The sequence below is a fragment of the Ips typographus genome, linkage group LG8, assembly GCF_016097725.1.
Source record: "Ips typographus isolate SLU linkage group LG8, UJ_Ityp_2.0, whole genome shotgun sequence".
NCBI classification, from domain to species: Eukaryota; Metazoa; Arthropoda; class Insecta; order Coleoptera; family Curculionidae; genus Ips; species Ips typographus.
The window spans coordinates 2,841,924-2,867,506 of NC_138429.1; the positions used below are offsets into that span (position 1 = coordinate 2,841,924).

General features: G+C 33.0%; 1 protein-coding gene and 1 long non-coding RNA gene across 11 annotated transcripts in view; one reads left to right on the top strand and one right to left on the bottom strand.

Moving 5' to 3' along the window:
* Rbp6 (RNA-binding protein 6) overlaps positions 1–25,583 on the top strand; it is a 285,917-nt gene that overhangs the window by 146,938 nt on the left and 113,396 nt on the right. For all 10 annotated transcript variants that reach the window (XM_081985294.1, XM_081985296.1, XM_081985295.1 and 7 more), the window contains one exon: positions 19,549–19,641. In XM_081985294.1, the coding sequence (XP_081841420.1) occupies positions 19,549–19,641 (93 nt within the window). The remainder of the gene's footprint in view (positions 1–19,548; positions 19,642–25,583) is intronic.
* The window catches only part of LOC145732804 (uncharacterized), a 130,482-nt gene that overhangs the window by 44,961 nt on the left and 59,938 nt on the right, over positions 1–25,583 (bottom strand). The window lies entirely within an intron of this gene.

The following is a 25,583-nucleotide window of genomic DNA, read 5'->3' on the forward strand; positions in this document are numbered from 1 at the left end:
TTTTCAATTTTTGGTGCATTCGAATAACTCGATTATTTGCACATTTTCAGTAGAGTTTTATACGTCAATGAATAGTCAACGAAATGAGCTTTCTATTGACGTATACAAGTTGATTGGTTAGTGGTACATTTATGCCGCTAAAAGCGGAAATTTTTTTTAAAAGTCAACCATTAAAGTGTCCAATTCTATGAATAGTTTTCAAAATATGTAATGCTCACTATTCGCTCCTAATGCTGCCAATTCCCAAGTAATGCCCTTTAATTCCTACAGTGTGTACCAGTATCATAATGCCCCAGCGATTCACTCATTACATCTCTTTTTTATTTCTAATTTAAAGGAAGAACACATAATGGCAATTTAAAATTTTCATGTCTGATGTCTGAACTGTAGTAGCACTTTCCACATTTTATCCTTTTTGAAGTAGTGACAAACAGTGAAAATGTTGAAATTGGCTGAAAACATCTCTTTTATTTTTAATTGAAAGGAACAACACAAATTGTGAAAGTTTTCATGCGTAAAGAATAATTGGTAATCAAACAGAGACTGAGTTGGTTTTGATAAATTTCTCGCTTTTTAGCTGTAAAATATCAGCATTTTGTCAGTGGATTTTTTAGCATTTGGTTGCCCTTTAAAAGACCTTTTGGATTATAAAAACGTGAACTATAAAAATATGAAAGACACTGAACTTCAAAGACATTCGCGTTTAGCGTGTTCAAAAGATAGAGCAAAGTGGTAGTAATAAAACCATTCCTACTGTCTGGAACGCTTTTTGTTTCCAGAAATCATCAAAAAACTGATTTCCGCTTTACACAGCAAAACGAGTTAATTAACTTATTTTGTTTTAATAACTGTTTACTTTCTGGCAAACTTTTCATTGTATTAAAGCGGAATGAATTTTTTGAAAAAGTCCGCGTTCATGAGGTTTTGCATATAAAAATTTTCAGCTCTGCCCAGTTTTTTTAATCGGATTTGCAAAGTTTGTGTTACTCGATTTATGGTTTCCAGCGTTGTAATTGAAAGCCCGTTTCGAATTTGTGCGACTTTATTAATTGATCTTTATTTGCCTTTTTGACGCAGGTCAGATCGATTTGATTGAAGTGGAGTGATGGAATTTTAGATTTTGTACCGTTCACGTGTCGCGCAAAAATAAACTTATTTCCAGACACAAAAAGCATATTTTCGTGGAGGGAATCTTTTATTCTGTACAGTTGACCCAGTGGACCAAAAACAAATTCAATCAATTGTCGAAAACAGCCCGGAACAGAAAAAGGTCTCAAGTTTGTCACAGCCATAATTCAGGGATAATACGAAAACATTTTTTCCGGACATGACATTTTTTAAGGTTGAAAAAGGGATTTGGTGTGTAGCAATAACATGTCAGTTTATCGGACTTGAGTCTAAATCTTAATTTCAATTTTACTGAACAATGATTCTAAATAATTAGCCAACATCAGGTTTTAAGGGACCGAAACGTTATTAACGGTTTTGTGCAGGTTTGTTAGTAAAGTTTTAATGGCATAATCCGAAAAAGGGTTGTTCATTTATAAAATATGGCATCCTTACATATAGATAGCGTGGACGATTCCCCAAACAAAAAACCCTAATTACTTATTTATATCCAATTTAATCCTCGTTCTTTCAGCAGGAAAGAAAATAAAAGAGCCTGAAAATACCGTAACCTAAATATCAAAACGAATTTTTAACGAATTAAACAGTCTTTTAAAGTGGAGCACTTTTAAAGGCAACCCCCCCTTAATTTTGTTTACGGACCTGGATCATATAAAATTTAACGCGAAATTCGCGTGATTACACGGAGTCTTGCTTTCCCGTGATATAAAAGTTTTAGCTTCGGAATTTATTAGGGTAGAATTTATTATCTGGCTCATCTACTTAGCTATATCAGCTTTAATATACTGAAGGTGATATATGTATTTTTCGAGGAAGTTTCGAAAGTCACATTATTATGCCCATAAATAGCTTCTGAAGTTTAACGTCGACACGCACATTTTGATTTCCGTTATACACCTAGAAAATACACGTAATTTACGAAACGAAAACGTCAAGAAATTTTTGACATTTTATGACATAATCTCAGCACAGTGGTCCAAAAAAGCAGCTTTACAATAAATAATAAATTTGCATAATGTAATCCTGAGAATGGAGCGAGGGGTAGACCGCCGATAATTTTTTTTTGTACACCAAAATGCCTTTTTGCATTCAAAATACCTTGAAATGCCTTTAAAATACCTCACAATGCTTCTATTATTCCTCAAAATGCCTCATATTGCCTTTAATAATTTAAATTCCTTTAAATCATTTAAACTGCCTCAGAATGTCTTCAAATGTTTACACATTTGTGGCATGTTTAAATTTAGTTGTAAGGAGGCCACTGGTATTGAAACAATGATAAACCTTGATGAAATATACCCTTAAATTTCACGTGACAGTTGACAGCATGTCTGCTTTTACAATTTGTACGTACGTTAACAAGGGTCAAAATGTCATAAGGATTAATGATTCGATAAAAAAGACAGGTTCCTCAGGTTACATGACTGATGTTTTTCCAAATTTCCCAAAGAGACCCAAAAATTTAAAATTGATTTTTTAAAAAATCACGTTTTTCCAAATTTTTTACCTTGTGCCGAAAGCACAAAAAATTGTTTGTAAAATTGTAAGAACTATGTCACGTCACTTTGATAATTCAATTTTCTAGCTTGTAAGCCAGTTGACATTGTCAAAAACAGTCACGTGACCTTTAGAACGCAGTGTAAACTTTGGAAAATGGCTAAATTAAATTTAGACAGTTGTACAAACTAAATTGCAAAATGCACGTCACGTGACCTGGATAATTCAATTTTTGAACTTGCAACACTGTAAAGGCCAGTTGACATTGTCAAAAACAGTCACGTGACTTTCAGAACGCAGTTTATACTTTGGAAAATTGAAAAAATTAAATTTAGACAGTTGTACAAACCTAAATTGCAAAATACAAGTCACGTGACCTGGATAATTACATTTTTGAACTTGCAACACTGTAAAGGCCAGTTGACATTGTCAAAAACAGTCACGTGACCCTCAGAATGCAGTTTAAACTTTGGAAAATGGCTAAATTAAATTTAGACAGTTGTACAAACCTAAATTGCAAAATGCACGTCACGTGACCTGGATAATTCAATTTTTGAGCTAGCAACACTGTAAAGGACAGTTGACATTGTCAAAAACAGTCACGTGACCCTCAGAACGCAGTGTAAACTTTGGAAAATGGCTAAATTAAATTTAGACAGTTGTACAAACCTAAATTGCAAAATACACGTCACGTGACCTGGATAATTCAATTTTTGAGCTAGCAACACTGTAAAGGACAGTTGACATTGTCAAAAACAGTCACGTGACCCTCAGAACGCAGTGTAAACTTTGGAAAATGGCTAAATTAAATTTAGACAGTTGTACAAACCTAAATTGCAAAATACACGTCACGTGACCTGGATAATTCAATTTTTGAGCTAGCAACATTGTAAAGGACAGTTGACATTGTCAAAAACAGTCACGTGACCCTCAGAACGCAGTGTAAACTTTGGAAAATGGCTAAATTAAATTTAGACAGTTGTACAAACCTAAATTGCAAAATACAAGTCACGTGACCTGAATAATTCAATTTTTGAACTTGCAACACTGTAAAGGCCAGTTGACATTGTCAAAAACAGTCACGTGACCCTCAGAATGCAGTTTAAACTTTGGAAAATGGCTAAATTAAATTTAGACAGTTGTACAAACCTAAATTGCAAAATACAAGTCACGTGACCTGGATAATTCAATTTTTGAACTTGCAACACTGTAAAGGCCAGTTGACATTGTCAAAAACAGTCACGTGACCCTCAGAATGCAGTTTAAACTTTGGGAAATGGCTAAATTAAATTTAGACAGTTCTACAAACCTAAATTGCAAAATACACGTCACGTGACCTGGATAATTCAATTTTTGAGCTTGCAACACTGTAAAGGCCAGTTGACATTATCAAAAACAGTCACGTGACCTTCATAACGCAGTTTAAACTTTGGAAAATGGCTAAATTAAATTTAGACAGTTGTACAAACTTAAATTGCAAAATACACGTCACGTGACCTGGATAATTCAATTTTTGAACTTGCAACACTGTAAAGGCCAGCTGACATTGTGAAAAACAGTCACGTGACTTTCAGAATGCAGTTTAAACTTTGGGAAATGGCTAAATTAAATTTAGACAGTTCTACAAACCTAAATTGCAAAATACACGTCACGTGACCTGGATAATTCAATTTTTTAACTTGCAACACTGTAAAGGCCAGTTAACATTGTCAAAAACAGTCACGTGACCTTCATAACGCAGTTTAAACTTTGGAAAATTGATAAATTAAATTTAGACAGTTGTAAAAATTTAAATTGCAAAATGCACCTCACGTGACTTTTGAGCTTTCTGTCAAAATTACTCACGTGACCTTTAAAATGTAGTTTAAATTTTAAAAATGTGGTAAATTAAATTTAGACTATTTTAGACAGTTGTAAAAGCTGAAATTGTCAGAGGCACATCACGTGACTTTGATTATGCAATTTTAGAGGTTGCAACACTGTTAAGTCCAGTTGACACCTGTTCCATAACGTCAAACCACAGTCTGTCAAACTGTAGAAGTGTACGGAAATAGTAGTTTTCCTAATCAGTGCGCAAAGTTATGTTTTAGCGGAGTTCGGATAAGTTTTAAGTGCGGAAAAACTACTTTGCGCACACTTTTACATATGCAAAGTGCATTCGTAGAAAAACTAACATTTTACTACAAAGACAAAGTCTATTTTTTAATGATAATATCTGAAAAACTGAAACATTTTTGTATAAAGTACCTTATTTATATTTTAAATACAACTTCATTAAAAAAGATTGTATGTTTAGTAAATCAACAGGAAATCTGCCTACAAGGGTATCTAAAATATCCTTTGAGATTTACTCAAATATTAAATACGACCCTATTATCTGGCCCAGATAAAATTTTGTGGGCTAGAATCCCCTAAACGGGAGTACCTGAACATATCCCTATCTTGTTTACACTTCATTACTGTCGAAACGATCGTTCCACGCACAAAATTTACAATTTTGCTACTTTATTTTGTATCGCTGATCCCCTCAATTCCTATAGAAATTTAATTGGGTGTTTCTAATTTGGTTTTGTAGCCTAAATATGTTGTATTAATTAAATAAGTCATTTTAGCTGGTCTTAATCAAAAAATGATCTGTACTATCATATTGTAAATCTTTTCTTTTGATGTTTTTAGTAGCCACAATTTTTTAAGACCTAGGAATTTAAATAACCTTTTCAAAAATATGTTCCTCTATTTAGGTTATTTTCTACTTTTCTTTCAAACTTTTTGCCCTTGATGTCATTCTTGTTATGTCTCTCACAAATTTCTTATTGAGAGTCCAGGCTATTCTTTGTAATGTACTTCGACAGAACCGGATCGAATAAAGTTGACATTTTCTTCATTTTTACGCTGCTGTTAAATATTATTATTTGCTGTCCTTCGTTTTATTGAGTTTTTATGATGGTTTTATTGTGTTACTGTCTTAGTTTCGCGATAGTTAAATTTTGTAGGCCTCTATAAAATCAGTTTTCATTACCGTCAGTAATGGGGTTACTACTATTTTATATTCGATGTTAGATTAATCGATCCTTTTTCAGTTATTAGTTAAGTTAATTAAAAAAACCAACAGTGCCGGTCCTGAGAAGTCCTTATTGTCCTGTCGCGCCCTTGAATGAGTTCCTGCAAGGAGGGTTATTTGTTGCAGGACTGGTTAGATTACAAGTTGTTTAGAATGTTTTGTTCGGTTGGACAGGGCTGATTTTTATTTCGCCCTTCTTTTCAAAAAGGGTTTTTATAAAGAGAGTCTTAAATTATTCACGACTCCATGTACGGTGCTTTGAAAAGGATGCGTAAGAATTCAGGAGATCGTTTTAAAACCCGGTCTTTGTACGACAGTGCAGCTTAGAAATTATTATCAACCCTTAATTGCGAGCGGGATTCATTTGTATTCAAATTGCTTGGGCGAAAAACGGGACGTAATTTAATTATTTCCCAGATTTATAAACAACGATGTGGCAGCAGGACATTTTAAAGTCCGAGTGCCATAAAAATTCTGCCTGGGCTTACTTAATACAATAAACTGTTTCGCTTGATGCAAAGCGAAAAACGTGCATACATTTTTTTCCTCTTGTTTTCTACAATTTTTAACTGTTTCACTAATAAGTCATAAAGCCTAGACAACATAAATTATTTAACAGTTGCATGTCCAATCTTTTGTAATATTCGAATTGTAGGTTTCGTGACCGTAAGCAAATTACTATTTCTTGCTTTAGAATATGTGAGTGCTTTGAATAAGTAAACCACTAAGGTACTATAATTTTTAGACAGGGTAGATAGAGCTTGTGTAAAAGACTCTTTGTTACTAGTTATTAAAAGTCATACAAACTTCCACTGTAACTGTTACAGGGTTTACAATTTATAGCCTTTGCAACTCTATTTAATAGACTACCCTGTAGAATAAAAATGTCAAGTAATTGAGTGTTTTAGTAATAAATACAGACTGCACTAAATTCCATTGATTTTAGTTTTTGGTGGGTCACGTAATTTTGAGACATCCTGTCTGTAGAAATATAGTAGACTTTCGTATCTACCACTTTCGTATGCAAAGTTGTTTAAATGGGTGGTGGTCTAAATTCAATCAATAACAAAACTGCATCCTTAGCTCTTCATGTTACCGAGATATTGAATGTCAAAAAGTAGTAAAAAAAGACCCCTAATACCCCCCCTAACTCTTTGTTGTTAAAGTGTTTTTTTTGTACTTATTTTACCTAATTTAAGGCCCTTTGGTATAAATATGCTCTTTGATGTGCATTGGAACCCTCCTGGAGCAATAGTAAAAATTGCCAAAATTGCACTTTTTGCGAAAGAAAAACAGAAATTAACCTAAAATATGTACTTATGAAAATGTTATAGTTTCCAAGATCTTCAGGGTCAAAGTTGCCCTTGTTTTTCTGAAAAAAGGTAACTGTAAAGTTATTTTTTTGTGAATCAATCCAAAAGTTAACGTTATTTTTAATGGGTCACCCTGTACATTATTATGGCGTTATATTCTCCCTTCTCTTTCCAGAAAAGGTAAACTGTAAAGTTTGTGTATAAAGTCAGATATTAATGTTATTTTCCATGGGTTACCCTTTAAATTAACATTAGTTAATATAAATTAAATTCTACTAATTATTGATTACGTTTACAAAAGCATATAGAAAACAAATTCAAGTTTAGCACTGATTGATTACAATTAATAATTAGTAGGATTTACAGTAAGCTGAGATATTACAACTGAAATATCTGACTTTCATACCTTAAAAATTGTAATAGACAGTTTAGTGAAACAATTTTTGTACATACATACTGTGGTAATGATTGGACTGTATTTACTGTATTTATGTGACAAAATGTTTCGGGAACATTTTTAGATTGAATGATTGAATTGAATTTTTCCTTCACCAATCACAAACTACGAACAGTGTTGTTTACACATTGTTAATAATAATTTTTAAAACAAAACCAGCAAGTAGTTTGATTTAACTTACGACTTAGTTAACCTCTTGAAAACTAGTTTTCGTATTAACACGCTGGCAATTAATTCCGCTATGTGTGCCTTTACTATTTGCCTTCATCCAAGTTTAATAGATTTAACTATTCCAACCGAACGGAATACCCTTGATATTAGGTTGTTTCGGAAACTCGGCACGGCACTGGAATTCGAAAACTGTAACACTAATAAAACATGGTTTGGATAGGGATACATTCGATATGTCGATTTCAGAGCCGCTCGTAACCCATATCGTGAGATAAAAGTTTAAAGTTCCCGGTAAGTTGAAAAAGTTTTGTGAAATGAATCCGAAGTTTGGGATATCGATTAAGATTCGGATCCTTCAGGATATCTCGCGATTTTCGGTCGACCGAACGGAAGACCGGGTCATCAGATAAGTGGATTTAATTATCGGGAACAAGAGCTCCATTTTCCAAACGGTGATTCGGCCAGATGCGGATTTAAACTTTTCAAATTTGGTTAAACTTTTATATAACGTTAAATCATAAAGTTATAAATGAGTTTCTTATACGTTTCACATTAGTCGTAGAATTGAGGTTATGCAAACCGTTTTCTGATAAAAAAAGGTCTTTATTAAAGAGTCACAAGGCAACTAATCATTCTGGAGTAATTACGGTTTTAATATTCCATGTCAAGTGTCACAATTACATACTGCTAGGCAAACAACACCTTCTAACGACCCAACACGCAATTTATTGATTTGCCTTTATACTTAGACTTATTTGTATGCGTTCCTGCAATTATACCAGTTTTGATGAATGGTAGGGCAATTTAAATATTGACAATTTCCGCAATGTCCTTTGATATGAGGAAATCGCCCTCATTAAGATGTGTTTTCAGTGTCGACACGGTAAATCTCAATTTACAGTATGAATACGGGAACCGTCTACTCCTTATCTTTGTCCCTAAGATATTAACGTTGAATAGCAGGACTCAGATGTTTACCTTCTTGTGTAACTTGAACTACCCTTTCCTAAGATAAACCGAAACTTGGGCTTAAAGGACTTGGTTGTTTTCGGTATATTTGGCCCAACTGATGTTAGCACCGACTGACAGACTAATTTAAGCTGCACATTAAAAATATTTTTAGTATTCCTCATTTTCTAAAGTGGTCGAAAGAAAGAATAAAACTTTTTCTTTCTCTTAGAGCTGAGTTTTATTGTAACAGTGACTCGGAGAAGACCGTTGTTTGAACAGCATTACTGAAATCCAAAACTCTTATTTGTTTAGAATTATTCGGAAAATCAGCTAGTTTGAAACGCTTTATTAAAGAAAACCCCGTTAGGAAAACTTGCAAAATGCTGAGTTCATTTCATTAAGACATTCTAAACTTTTTTAATAGGAATTCATTAAAAAATATTAGTTTTAATAGTCAAACTAAATTAAGTTTATTTATCGACTTCTAGCATGATAATCATTACATAGCTCATTTTGAGTTACGTAATGAGCGATTTTATCACACTAGTGCAATAATAATTGATTATATCGCACTAGTGCGGTAAAGCACCCAGAGAGTACAATAAAACATTCATTATCGCACTAGTGGCTGTAAAATCTCGGTTGAGTTAAAAAAAATACTAATTTTTGGGTAGATCGTAGATGAAATATTGTACATTACCCGTGTGGTATGGCAAATTAATGGACTCGAGTGATAAGATAAAAGGTTTTGACAATACTTCCCACTCGTGACTATAAAATTGCTCATACCACACTAGTAACGTAATAACTATTAGCAATCAGCAGAAAATCTGTCTACATGGATATCTAAATACAGGGTGGTCTTAAATTGATTGTAGGATGGAAAGTACTGGATGAAGAAAGAAGAAAGAAAGAATTTGACAGATAGCAAAAATCCAATTTAATTATTAAGTCACATTCATTTTGTTACTTTTCAAGTCTGGTTCGTTGTTTTGTACCTTCATAGAATCAAATTTGACATTTTCCAGGTTTCGGATAGAACTGTAACTGACAGCCAAATGTCATAACTGTCAAAAAGTTTTGTACTGTTTATACTTGATTTTACTGGATTTTAAGTGTGTTTGATTGTTTTACAAGTTTATAGAGAGGATTTTGACGGTTGTCACTAAAATTAAGTCAGAAACAGACAATCAAATGTTACAAGTGCCAACAATGCACTGATGAAGATATAAAATACATTCAACCAACTGATTTCGTTATTTTTTAAGGACGTTTCGTTGTTTAGTACCTCTATGGGATTGAATTTGACAGTTTTCAGGTTTACAACAGAGCAAAAGACAGAACTGTAACCTGTAACTGACGGTTAAATGTCATAACTGTCAAAACTCTACTTAAGAAACTATAAAATAAGTTTGGTACTGCTTATACTGATTTTACTGGATTTTAAGATTATGTTGTGGTTTTACAGATTTATGAAAAAGATTTGACGATTGGCAAATTTAAAAATTTTCTAAAATGAAGTCAGAATGTGACAGTTTTCAGACAGAATTGTAACTGACAGCCAAATGTCATCTGTTAAAATATGAAGTAATATTTGGCGTCAGTGTTGAGTGTTTATAATCTCACTCTATCTCATGTTAACTCATTCTGATTAAACAAGATGGCCTATGTTACTACAGCTTAGGGATAACACTATGGACTACGTGGCCATAGTAAATATTTTAAATTTGAGAAATAAAGAAGCAAACGTTCACAAACGTTACATTCAAAACATTAATCAAGTAATGACTTATTACTCACGAGTAGGTGTCATTATGTATTTAAAACTAGTGAATAATAATATAAATAAAAGTAGAAAAAAGCATTTTTAATAATTGAAGAAAATGATAAACATCCAAATAACGTTGATTTACATCCGTGATTTATTTTATACATTTTAATTTTAACATGCACTAAATTATGAAAATTGAGCCATTAAATATAGCAATTAACGCCACTTATTCGCAATTTTAAATTCACATCGAGTGTCATCATCGATTTACTTATTTTTGCGCAACAACAGTTTTCCAAATAATTGGAGTGAATTATGCCAGAAATACCAATTTCATTTGTTAATAATTGATATATTATTATAGCAGTAATGTATTCCCTCTTTCGATACGTACTATTGTTAAATATCAATTATATGCTTATAAATGCAGTAAAATAATGGTCGTATTAAATAATCGATATGACCCAATTAATACTGGCCAATAATTAATGAAGCTAATGGATAGCGATCAACGTACTAATCATCTTGAATATTCGTTCCTGCATGTCTTGAATACAATTTTCCGTAATCCTAGCTAAAAATAATGTAAATTCGGTTTAAAATGAAAAGTTCAACTTTGAAGAAACGCAATAGGGAAAGAGCATTCCCTCAATAAACCGAATTTAAAGAAGTTTATAAAGAAAAACTGAAATGCGCTTCACAGCCGACTTAACACGACTCCGAGCCACGTAAAGTTTGATCGAACTCGGATAAAAAGAGGGCAAAAAGTGGCCGCGCCCATAAATTTTTAATTGCTTTCAAATGTATCTTTAGAAATCGGTTTTATTGAGCGAATTTGGCGGCTTAAAAGCTTTGTTGAAATCGCTTACGTATTGGCCCCGATTTAATACCAACCCCAACTTCCAAGATTACTTTTATACGAAATCCAAGTTTTTATTCCGGTAGTAGATCTGTTATCTGCAAGTTCATTTCTGCGGCAAAAGCGACAATAAAAGCCCGAAATTTGGATTTCTCAATTAACTGTTTACTTAAGTTTGGGCGGTCACGAAAATTTGTCGTTAAAGAAACTCAGTTACATTTAGATTTTGATCGGCTCTACAAAACTGACCGACATGTTTTATTAGTTAATTTTAGCTCATTTAATATCAAATCATTAATTATACCGATTTGAAAATTATTGTAAGTAGTTGATAATTCTCACAAAACTCAATTAAGAATTTCGTTTTTAATAGCTCTTTTCTTGGCAAATCGTCGTTAAAAGCCAGAGTAACGTTTTAAAAATGTAAAAGGTTTCAAGCATATGCAACATAAAAGCGAACTTATCAATTGATTTTATTTTTAGACCAACAAAACACAAACCTATATCGATATTTTAGTGGCGACTTTGAGGCGGTTTTCAATGTTTTGTGCGCAAAAAAAAGTTAAAATGCAAAACGTCGAATCGACAATTAACTCGGTATAAAAGTTCGGTCAGAGTAGATTAAATTATTGCGGGTTTCGCCGATAATCACTCTTTTTATCTCAACATAAAATTTGTCGTGCCTATAATACATAACATAATCCATAGCCCGAAGCAATCCAAACTTTTTATGCCCGAGCGATTTCGGGGTAGAATTGAAAGAACTTTGCTGAGTAGATAATTCTGCCTCGGGTTTTATAAATAAAATATTCCACTTTTCCTCTTAGATCCACATTGAATGTTTTATTAAAGAAACGACATATCTTTTGAGTATCCTGGATTAGTTTAAATATAGTTTGTAGTTTTCTTCTAGTAGAATTATTTTTGTTTAGTTACAAGATTAAAAATGCTTTAATAAATTTGATTTATGCGAAATCTCCTTGTCCTCCAAAAGTTCTTAACCATTTAATGCATTTTGAGACCAATTTTTTAGAAATCTACATTCCTTTTAGTTGGTTTTGCCCAATTTTGATATTTTTATTTACAAAACTCTTTTTCAAGTGATTTAGCTGCATTTTCAAGTCTCTACAAGATCATTCTAGCAGACTTACACGTTTAAAAGCCACTAAATTCAATTTTTTGGTCATCTCGACAATATTATTCATTTTTGGAGGAAAATTGTTACTTCCTTAATATGATCCAGTCGATATAATGACAAAAATAAGAAAAATTTCCGAGTCGAATGGGCTGTCTAGAACAAAAACTTTTTTTCCCTAATATCTTGTAAACTAAGTTTATTTTGTGTAAAATGTTCTAGGCGCAATATTAACTGACAAACACCAAAACAGTTGAAAATCGCTTGATGCTTGATGAGCACGTGATACCTCCCTCCATTAGGATGTAGTAATATAATTATGTGAAATTAGTTTGTATGTACAGGGTGATTTATTGAATTTTACCCTTAATCTTCTTATTTTTGATTTTAGTCAAAAACTACGAATCTAGTAGATACTTATGCTTGTTTTCTATGCAGATATTCCATTAGTACACAGGGTGTCTCAAATTTCAGTAACAACCTTCTGAGCAAGTTTAAGACAGTTGTAGAGGCCTCTGGCCTTGTTTAATACGTTCTCAATAGCGTTTAGATGTCTATGGAACTTTCAAAAATGGTCCTAGAGATCTCTAACACCTTAAGACAACTCTGGGATCGTTTAAGACAGTTGTAGAAGCCTCTGGCATTTTCTAGAAGGTTCTCAATAGCATTTAGTGGTGTTTGGAACTTTAAAAATGGTCCTAGAAGCTTTTGGCAATTTAAAAAAGTTTTGGGAAAGTTTAAGACAGTTGTAGGTGGTTCTGACAATTTAAAACAACTCTGGGAAGTTTAAAGACACTTGTAGAGGCCCCTGGCACTTTTTAGAAGATTACCAATTATATTTAGAGCTCTATGAAACTTTCAAAATGATCCTAGATGCCTCTGTCAATGTAAAACAACTCTGGGATGGTTTAAGACAGTTGTAGAAGCCTCTGGCATTTTCTAGAAGGTTCTCAATAGCATTTAGAGCTGTTTGGAACTTTAAAAATGGTTCTAGAAGTAGTTAGCAACTTAAAACAGTTCTGGGAAAGTTTAAGATAGTTCTAGAGGGTTCTGAAAATTTAAAGCCACTCTGGGAAGGTTTAAGACACTTGTAGAGGCCTCTGGCACTTTTTACAAGATTACCAATAATATTTAGAGGTCTATGGAACTTTCAAAATAATCCTAGATGCCTCTGTCAATGTAAAACAATTCTGGGATTTTTTAGAAGGTTCTCAATAGCATTTAGAGGTGTTTGGAACTTTAAAAATGGTCCTAGAAGCTTTTGGCAATTTAAAAAAGTTTTGGGGAAGTTTAAGACAGTTGTAGGTGGTTCTGACAATTTAAAACAACTCTGGCCTCTAGTACTTTTTGAAATAACCAAATATTTGAAATGGAGCACCCTATATATTTTTCCACCAATTGTTTTCTTTTGTTTGGCAATTGCTATATGAAGAGATAATATTTTTTTGTCAATTTTAATTTAAAAAAAAAAACAATATTAACGATTTTTAAATGCAATCAGTATGTTACATATTTTTTAAAACACAAAAAACAATTTTTTTCAAAATCTGTTAAAAATTTGACATGTCATTTTTTTAAAATCAGATTCTGGCCATTCAGATAAAATGCTGCAATTTTGCTAATAAAATTTAATATTTTGTAGCTATCGCAAAGACGGTTTTTTGTATTTCAAGAAACTTTTGACATTATCTTCAATAAATTCCAAATTTTTGCTTCTGTTCTTCTGAAAAACACTGTAGTAACAAAAACTTTTGATAAATTGAAAATTGCATTTAAACTAAGTTACCACATAGAAGCAACCCACCGCTCTGCTCAAATACCTTCATGTGAGTTTTAATAACGAAAGGGGGGTGAAAAAATTTAATATTTTTTGCAGAAGAGCAACGCGTCCTTTGATCTTCAAAGGGCCAAAAGGCGAAACGATAGCCGCCTCCAACAACAGCCCCGTAAAAAGGCCGGTGCCTGCGTACGCTTATACTCACACCTTAGCTCGTCGCTTATTAATTTAACTTGCCACAAATTATGAAGTTCGTGTACAAAAGCGTTGTGTATATGTATAATAGAAGGTTTTAATAATTTTGCATATGAAACGACGCGGCGTCCCCCCGGGCGAGATCTTTCCCCCATTTATCACGTCAGTGGCGCACTCGTGCGATATTAATTAATTTCGAAACAAATTATTGTTGTTTTGTTATTTATTAGACTGGTCGGTTTATGAAAATCCCACGGAAAAATATTTAGTGAAGTCAATTGAAGAGCCAGGGGAAATAACGATCAATCATAAATATTAGATTAGAGAGTAGCTGATGGTGATTGGTCAAGAAAAAGCAGCAAGCTGAAAGCTGCTTTTCTTGATCAATCACAAAACTACCCACTGTTACTACTTTTGTACCATTTAGGTGTTTTTCGTTTTATTTTTTTAAAAATGTATCAATTACGTTTGCCTGAATTAATTTCAAAATTCAGTAAATTCTTAATTGTAAACTGAAAAGGATTCAAATTTGATTTATTGGCATTTGTCGTTGTAAGAAAAGCCCTTTACCATACTCGGTTATGTGTTACAAAAAATCAATAAAGCTGAACCATCAATATCAACATCCTGGAAATACCAAAAATCCTTTCAAATGTGACCTATTTTAGAGCGCGAAATTTCCGAAAGACAATAACACACAATCGAAACATTCCAGAACTGAACCCTCTTAATAATTAATCATGGAATAATGGCTTTCGGGCCTCATTGTCTTTCGAATAGTTTCCTGCGATAGAAAATTTCCACATAGGCGTCCTGAGTGAATAATCGCTCCTTTATAAAGTAAACATTTTAAATTGTCCTGCTTGACAAATGATTCGAGCAGCTAATAGTCGTTTTGGCTCAAAATATTTTAGTGTTGCTACTCAGTTCGTGCCTCGAGCGATTATAACACATCTTTATTGCATGCGATTTTCCTTAACGAGTTATGCAATTTATTCAATTAACACTTTAGTGTTAAAGTTAACAGCAAATTTTATAGTCACTCAGTTGTATTATATTTCAATTTTAGGGATAACATTTTCATAAATCATCTGGAAGAACTTTTACTTCACTGAGTTTTAAAGAAGATTTTTTTTTGTTTACGAGAAGGAAAATCGGAAAAGGGCTTAACAGGTAGCAAACTACGAAACGTCCCTTATTGAAGGTTTCTTTCTGTTTTTGTTCTGGCTTTTGGCCAGCGTTTGTTTAGCATCAAATGAGTATTTGATGGTTGTTTTTTTGTTTGATTTCTCTCTAAAAATTACTATAATAGCTACAAAAGTATTTTTTTGACTAATCACAAGTTAGCAACAGTGGTTTTCTTTCTGCTTGCTGATTTTTCTTGACCAAACACAAGTTATCAACAACAAACTTTTTCAACAACCTTCTAACTTTCAATAACTCTTGAACAGAAGAGAAAAAAAATTGTGTCCCAAACCATTTTCCAAATTTTGTTATAAAGGCTTGTGTGTTTTCCAGGGTGCCATTTGTGTAAATCACATTTGCTCGCTCGCCTCATCCCTTCAACATTTTTATTTCATTACGAATGTATTTCTTTTCATCGCGCCCTTATTCAATAATAAATACGTCTTTCCGACAGAAACGTAGCCTTTTCGCTCTCTGTCTCTTTCTAATAATGTGTATTATGGCCGTTATTGCCATTGAATTACTTTCCAGAAAGTCGAATACAGTTTCGGATTTTATGCGATTACCTATACGGTGCTCAGTAAGGAAATTGGGGAATGTCTTTCCAGTCCCTTTACGGTGGTTTTAAGGGAAATAGTTTAGTTTTAGGACTAAATTACACGGTTTTATTCACGTATTGTCTGCCTAAAACTATATGTAAATAATCTGCGGGGATGTCAAAAACAGACCGCAATTTTTCTATATTCATTCTGACGATGACGGTTTGCTGGACGAGATTGTTACCGTCCCATTGTTCTCTCCCTAGTAATGTGTAGGTTTTAATTTTTCCCCGGGTTGTCCATGTGTGATGATAACACACTTTTGAAAAGGGCTCTTGTCCCAGCACATCGATCCAAGGCTATTTACGAAAGAATGGGATTATTATCTATATGGCTTCGATCGTTTTTTTTCGTCCTGTTTCGGTAGTTCGTGACGTCAGATTGAAAACTCAAGCTAAAATGAAAAAAAAATTGGTTAGAATTGCTTTAATATACAGGGTGAGTCCTAGAGAATTGGATTTTAAGCAAAAAGTGTGTCGGCGATTCTGTGAACCAAATTTTAGTTTATTAGGACTTTTTATTTTCAGAATATTGGTAGTCCTCCTTGTATGCTCAAGGAAAAATTTTTGTGAAAATAAGAAATAAAATAAATAATAAATAAAGCTTCGACAAGAACAACTTTATTAACGAAAAATAAACAGAGTAGAGTATGTAGAAAAATGAATCTTCCTATGTCAAAAATGAATGAAATTATGTAATAAAACCTTTAAAAAATCTGAAATTCTATTACCCCATGCCCCATATCTCGGTACAACATTTTTGGACACAACTTTCTGCTTAAAATCCAATTCTCTAGCATGACATAAGTTTGGCCGTTTAACTCTTACTCACCCTGTATAAGCCATTTAGGTAAAAATTAGATTTTTCTTTGACTGTTAATAACATGCTTATTACTCACTAGTTTAAAATAGATAAGAACACCTATTACCTACCCGTGAGTAGTAAGTAATTACTCACTGGTTTATATTCACCAATATTTAACGAAAATCAAAGTAAAATGGAGTGACATAACAGTTAATAGAAACATAAACGTTTGTGATGGTTTGCTTCTTTATTTGTCAAATTTAAAATATTTACCTTCTTGTGGCGAGCTAAAAGTCCATAGCTTTATTCCTAAACTTTGATTTTCCTTTCTATTACATTATTACGTCAAATTTTGACAGATGACATTTGGCTGTCAATATAGCTCTGACTTTTGTTCTGTTCTATACCTGAAAACTGTCAAACATACTTGAAAAAGTAGCGAAATCAGTTTGACTTTGGTTGAATACATTTTAAGTGACTTAAAAAACTCTGACTTAATTTTAATCTATTTTTAAATATGACAGCCGTCAAAATCCTCTCCATAAAGCAATGAATCGACAAAACAGAATCAGTATAAACAGTAGCAAAAGTATTTTAGTGGAATTTTGACATTTGACGTCAGTACAGTTTTGTCCTACTCCTGGAAACTGTCAAATCCCATGGAGGTACCAAACAACGAAACGTACTTGAAAAACAAAAGTGAACTTTTGACAAAATGTGGATTTTTTCATCTTTTTGTCTCCGAATTTTAATTAAATTTTGTTTAAACGCTATATGAAAACGAAAAATTCTGAAAAATAGACCTACATAGACTGAGAATAGAAAATTCTGAGAAATTAGACTACATAATTTCGAAATTTTTTGAATTGGAATGACAGCATCACAACTCTGTTTTTGCATAGTAACATGGTAATTGCTATAAGTAAAAAACTGTCAAACTGTCAAAAAAGTCTTATTTAATGGTTGTGGGTTAAAACTTGTGGGGGTAAAACAAAGATTAGACAGTTCGGTCCTATCTACCAATTCTTTACGTACGATCCGAGTTTTTGTACGGTTCTGAAATTAAAAAATGTTATCGAATTAAGTGGAAAAAGTTTTTATCTTGGTAGGAAGCTGGAACAGAAGCGAAGGTGGAAATTAAGAGGGCGAAAAATATCGTCCGGAATTAAATCCAGCCTCATGGGCAGGAATTTCAAAATTTATTTCCGAATGTGAGCGAATTAAAAGTTTTTCAGTTTTAACTTCTCGCTCGCTTTCCTGCTGGAATATTGGAAAAATTAGGTGTCGCCGTTGCCTTTTATTAATTCAGCTTTGAAACTTGGACTTTATCAAACTTCATATGCAGAGAAACTCCAAAGCAGCAGTTGTGGTAGCAAATGTACGAAATTCGATTACGAAAATTGTGGATGAAATCCCATTATTTTATGGGACAGGCAAATCCGGTTGAATCGCCAAATGAAAAGGACAGAAAAAAGAGAGATGTCACACTGGACCCGTTTTTTTACGTGCATAAAGCCAATCAGGCGACATTGATTGGCGGTTAGCTCCATATCGCAAACGTGCTTTGATAGATAGGCACCCCGATACGAAATATTTCAAATAAACGAATCAATAAAATACACAAAAAGGAATAAACAACCGTTAAACCGTATGAAACTTCAGAATTCCTTAAAACAGTTTCTATGAGCAAATAAGGTCTTAAAACTAAGCCTCTCTTGGCACGTTAAAGCTTATTCTCTTCCCTTTTTTTTTTGACTTTTTGTTTAGAGAAGGGGATCGAAAAGGGCCAAGCAGACGTGATCGACAGTGACGTGTATTTTTAATGGAACCTAAATAAATACAGGAAGGACAGTGATTTAATGTGATTTGGGATACCAAATCTGTAAAAGCTTTGCTTTCTCTTAAAATAATAATATTCTCCCTAAAGCTTTTTTTTTTTAGTTTCACAAAAATATTCACTACTAGAATACAGTTCTTTTGTTTTAAGTGTGACGTCACGATGATTCGATATTTCTCATTTTTCATTTCCTTTTGAATAGTAGTAAGTAGAAGAAGTTAAAGTACTTAAAAATCACCTCTTTTTTTGAATAATTGTTTTCAGAAATCGGATTTTCAATAATATGCTTTTTAGTATTATTTCAGCTAATTTGCCATAAATATGCGCTCTACTGGTCAAATATAGCTTTTAGAAGCTCCAATCCATGTAAACCTGCAATTTTTAATTTACTAATTAACTACATTTTTTATACCAACTCCAATTTGACTGAGCGTAGCTCCGTTATTTGAGGAGTTGCATCAACAAGGAAATAAGAAAAGTTGTAGGAATTTTGCCCTTAAGGGCCTCCCTAGAGAGTTACAAGGCAACATTTTTTTTTAACTAAACGTAACTCCGTTATTTGAGGAGTTACAAACAAGTGTAAATAAGCAGCTGTAGCAAATTTTATTTTTAGATTGAAACGTTTGATTTATTTGTCTTTAATCTGAAACCAACTCGATTTTTGGACAGATTTACTAAAGGCATTATACAAGGTGGTTAAAAGGAAATTTTTAGGTCTACATAGATATAGAAAAAATACCTTGTATCTGTCAAAATACTAAATTACCAGTTGAATTAGATAAAACCTTAGTTTTATGTATTGTTTCAGATGGTGACCCGAACGAAAAAGATATTTGTGGGAGGTCTCTCAGCTCCCACAACCCTCGAAGACGTCAAAAGCTACTTCGAACAATTTGGCCCGGTAAGTTTTGTATATCAAACTATTCGGAAATGTTTGCTATAGACATGTAGCGTAAAAAGGAAATAGTTAAATGACAGAAATTCCACGGTATCAAGAGGAGAATTAATCGCATAACTTGGTATCAAATAAATAGCAATGCCCCTCGTCATTCATAAACAGAGCCGTTTGTCAGATTTGAATTATTAGCTTCTGCCCATTTCATGTTGTTACCCACATTCCATACATTAACTTGATTTAGCGGTTTCAAATAATAATTTTGCCACAACTTGAGCTGTCGAGGTTCATCAGTTAAAATTCGCTGATTTTGTAGTATAATTCGTGCATCAAAATTCAAATCCTCCCAATCAAAACAATCATGTTAGACTTTCATTAACCTTTCTCTCAAAGTTGGAACATAACGCTGAGCGCGAGGATAATCCCCTCAAATGTTTACCTCCATAATTCAGGGTAGGACGGGAACAAAACACAGCTGGGAATTCTATATAAATATTTCCAACTTATACATGACTTTTCATACTCGAGGCGTTACCGAGTTTACCCAAGTTTTAACGATAAAGTTTAGTGTGTAGAGAAACTTTTATGGGACCCTCCCATGAGTTCAATTTGCCTGCATTTTTATTTGTCCTACTGGTTGCTCAATTGAACTCTCCTGTTCTTAAATACGATTTTAATAAACAACTTACCCAACTCTCTCAGACTAGGTTGGCTACACCTTTGTTTAATCGAGCTTATTCATAAAGTAGAGTAAATTAGCGAAAAGCCGAGCTTATACTGCTCACGAAATGGTGTTAGAAAATCCTACGTCTCACATTTTCCCTCCAAGCTCTTTTAAGCGCAACAATAAACAGGAAATATAATTAACCTTTCCTTAATTAGGATAAATTGAGTCGAAACAAACCTCTAAGCGTTGTTGGGATAATCCTTCCTCTGAATGTTTTACTTTCGTGATGGAACGCGGTGAAACTCAGCATTTTCGGCATTAAAGTTTAATTATGTTTTAAGATAGGTACTTAATAATGTATTAAGTCAAAATGTGAAAGATAATCAAACGTGTATTGAGTTGTTGTACAGAATGACTGTTACCATTTGTTGTTTCAATTTTCATGTCTCTTTCTATAAAAAAATATTACTTGAAATTCACACAAAAATGTTTTGCTGTATTGCTACAATTTTTATGTCAATGATGAGATTAATCTCAAAAGAAAATTCAAGGCAAAATAGTAAAAGAACATGAAAGTACCGATCTTACATAAAAAAATATTAAAACAATGGGTACTGAAACGTTTGCAGCCTAATTGACTGTTGATCTCTCTTCAATAACCGTGTTGTTTTAATAAATAGCTCAGTTATTTGACATTTTAACTACAGATACTATATAGAGTGACTTAAAGACTATTTAAAGGGCTACAAATTAATATATTGAATAACTCTGTAACTATTATAATACCCGAGTTATGGATTGTTAAATTGGAAAATGGCAAAATCAGTCTAATTTGCATTTATTATGTGCATACTTCAGTTAATTGAAATTTTTACCAAAGACGCTCTATAAGGTGGTCAAAAGGGTTTAAAGGGCTACAAAATTATATTCTGAATCGCATTGTAACTATTATAATTACTTTTTTGCTATAGGCACTATAAGGTGATCAAAACACCGTTTGAAGGTATACTAATTGATATATTGAAGTGCCTTGTAACTGTCAAAATAACCACGTTTTGTCCTGTCAAACTGTAAATTGTTGAAATTAATCAATTTTATTTTTGTGGTACATGTCAAAAAAAAAACACCGAAAGTGTGTTTTGTACGTTTTTGTACATCTTGCTTTACTATCCTACCCTATTTGTTGGGTTGCTCTCTTCCTAATAATTTTTCTAACTTGGTATTAACTTTATTTCCTGGTTATGTTCCTTCATATTTTATTCCTTTTACTTCTCTTCTCTGTACGTACACTAATCTCACTAAAAAATCATTTATGTGGCAAATATTATTTACTACACTCTCGCTAAGATGCTGCGAGATAACGACATTTTGCAGTGTGCGTTAATGCAAAATACATATTTAGAGCGCCGTAAATAATTTAAAAACTTTCGTGAACTATTAGAGTAGAGCAGAGCCTGCTAGACTGCTTAATTGGATCGTAAATATAAAAATAGCCCATAAGTTGCAACATAAACTACACGTTATCAATATCGACGCTCTACTCAAGCCCATTAAGGCGCATTAGTGGCATTATTTATGTTCATGATGCCTTCCCTAATTTAGTTATTACGTTGCATCTTTCGGTGCGATAAGATTTATGTTAGACAAATTGTTCCGTACAAAATTGTTCCGAAAAATAATTCTGAAAAGTGAATTAATATGTGCGAACAAGTAAAGGCAACAAGTGCAAATTTAAGCGTTTATTATTAAGGAAACTTGGTTCCTGGCACATCAAAGGCGGGATCTACCCGAAATCCCGTTTCGTATGGGCCGTAATACTTTATTGGCTTTCTACTTCAAAACTAATTAAAATCGTTGGGTCGACTCCATTCTCTTTTCGAGTGATTTAGGCCTTTAGACAAGGGCTCCAAGTTTTCCTCCTCGATACTCCCTGTGCAAAAAGCTTTTACTACACTTCGGTGATTAAATTCGCTGCGAAACATGCTCGCCCAGAATTTAGGTTTTGTTGCTGCCTTAAGTCTTAAAACCCTTCAATATTCTTCATTACATTTTCTCAAGTTTGACAATTTTTAAGGTAAACTAATTTATGAAATATATTAAGCACGACCTTTCTATCGGCCAAAATCCAAATGAAATTCAGTCCAATAAACGATAAAGCACATATTCAGTTTATTCGAGCCCATTTAAACCAGGGTGAATCTAACTAAACATTCGATAATTGGAAATGTCACGTTAATTTGCAACGTGGAACATGTTGAAGTTAAGCTATTTATCAGCTACAGCAAACTTTCAGTGTAAGAACGTCTATTTACGTGCATAAAGGTGTCTCAGGAGTTAATTGATTGGATTCATGTTGTGTAATGTGCTAAGGCAATCATTATTTGCTCTATCATCAGGTGAAAAACGATTACACTTTCCTTAATGGAACTTGGGAGGTGTGGAGAATAGTTATGAGGTTTTAAATGGCTAAACTGCGAATAGGGAATTACAGAATAATTGATAGTTTATTACAAATATGATACTATTTTAGCAATATTATTTTTTTGTGTAATGTACAGGTTTATTCATTATTATCAGTTAATAAGCTTAATAAAACTGCTCTCTCATTGAGAGTAAGCGCAGTTTTATTACCCTTATTGATGATGATTTTCTAATCAATATTTATATATTTAGCATTTCCATGAATAAAATGGCTTATTACTGTGCTCTAAATTGGACAACTGTCTCTTCAGCCATCTATTACCGTTGTTTAACTTGAAATCCCATGTAATACAATGTTTACCAAAGGGTGATATAAAGTTACAAAAAGTAGCCCTTAAATTATGTATTCCAGGAATATTCTGCTATTTTAATTTTCTACAATTTTGTTGTAAAATCACACAGCAAGTATTTTAAGCAATTAAAGTATGTGTAAGCAATTAATGATATCGAACTAATGAAATGTTAATATGATCGAAATTTGCTTGAAACAAAACCAATTGGACAAGTGGAAAATCATCAAGTGTAATCGATTCTCATAATATGGGGTTTAATGGAAGTAGCAAAAATTTTTTATTTTAAATGTAAATTGTCACTATTGGCGAATTTAGATAAAAAGTGATGAAAATCAAAAATAACCCATAACGGCATTGAATTTAATTGTTGTTTTTAGGTTAAGCGGTAAGTGACAATTTTTTGTTTAAAAAATCCAGAAAACCATCTAGAAACAAATTATACAAATACATAAAAACAAGTTTTTTGTGGAAAAAGAAATTTAATGGGGTACAATCACTTAATTATTTATCCATTTGTTACGGGTGGTTAATAATCTTCCTTTCAAAACGAATATAATACTTAATAACGTTGATTGTGTGCTACCAAGATATAGGGATATAAAATTAGCGATAATGATAATAACGCATATTAAAATGCAGTAAATGCGGCATAATCCCTTAATAGCAAACCACTACGTGTAATCCTGACATGTGAACATGATTTACTTTGTTCTAAATGTAATAATATCAAAAATTCATTTTATACTGTTTATGTAACTGATATGTTTGTTAATAACCAATAAAATCATTTTTCACAAAATTCTCTATTATAATTTGGCAGAAAAGTACAAAATACACCAGCGTGTACATAACTGGAGATGATACGATTCTCCGCTATTTAAACAGTAACATAATTGATCAGTGTATGATTGGCCAATGTTTTTAAAATCAAAAATAATTTCGATGCGGACGTTCAGTTTCAATAACGAGGAATGTTCAATTAATTAGACGCCAATAAATGTCAACCTATTTAATTCTAAACCGGTCTCTTTAATAATCATCCGCATTTGCTGTTTGCAAAGCTAACGAACGATGCTTAACCAGCCAATAATCATATTGGAGTTTCGATATCGAATATCAACGATAGTACGCTTTTAGCATTCTGCTCTGCTATTAAATTGAAACTGTTTTTGGAACGCGCCCTGTTATGGTGATAGTTTTCATGTCAGATACTGTAGCGGTGATATAATTTAGCCAGTCTGATTCACATTAAAATCGGTTTATACGCTCGCTTACGCCCTTTCGAATTTTAATTAGTCCTCTGTGTATGTTCCAGTGATTCGATTTTTTTCTGTTTGGGTCGCAAAGTGCTTTGTTGATGACGTTATGCCTTTTTTTGTAGCAGTTATCCCGATACGCTGAAGTGCGATTAAATCACGAACAATAATAATGACTGAAAGCTAGTAAAATGGACTAAACTCCAACCGAAAATAGCACCTTTTCAGATTCGACGGATTTCCGTAAAGTTTTTTGAAAGTAAAAATTAAATTATGGCATCGAACGAGTGAATGGACGATCCCTCGGGTTTTATTTGAAAAGAGAGGTCGAACCGGCAAAAAGGGATTTGTTTACTTACATTACGGCACTAATCTGCCGGAAAGTCGAGCTGAGGATTGACGTTTTTATGAGGATAGTAAATACGGCAGCATTCAAGGTGAAATCCATTAACTAGTTAAAACAATATTTTTACAGCTAATGAGGGGAAAACTGGTCGATGCTGAAACGGCTCTATCGATTTCTGAAAATACTCTAAAGAAATGGGTTGATGGGCTACAACCTTTAACACACCTAAATTTATTTAGGGGGATTACTTTCATTGTACTAGAAACCAATTAAATTCAGGGAACCTTGCTAGTTCCACCAATAAGAGCCGTCATATACTAAGAAAATTAGTTATTGTTGTTACCATTTAGTACAATTATAGGGACTCTTGACAAACCTTAGTTGATCCACATGTCATGGAAAGGTTTTTGTTTTACTGAAAACTAAACCTGGCTCTAATTTTAAAAATATTTCTCTTCAAGACTATAAGATAGGTTAAGTGGAAGCTCCTAACATAACTCTATTTCACGCTATACTAAATCGTGTCGGTAAAGTTTCCATAAGTAGTTCCTTGTTGAAGCAAAGTTGGAAGATATTATTTCCACAAATTATGGCGTTAATCATAAAGATAAAAGTTTTACGGTAATATCATTTATTTATCGAGCGTTAAACCGTTTAGGTAAAAAGTTACTTTCATAAAGATTAGTTTTATCTAGTTTATGGACACTTATTTAAAGTTGCAGGGTATCCAGGAAAAATTTCATACTGTTTGGAGCTTTTACAACCTCCCAAGTGTATTACCCCACACAATTAAACCATTTCCATTTTAGACAGCCTCGAATTAGTGAAATTAATTTTCGTTCCAATCAACATCAAAACAACTTCAGTTAATAATTTCCGCGTCGGCATGCAGATTGGCTGATGAA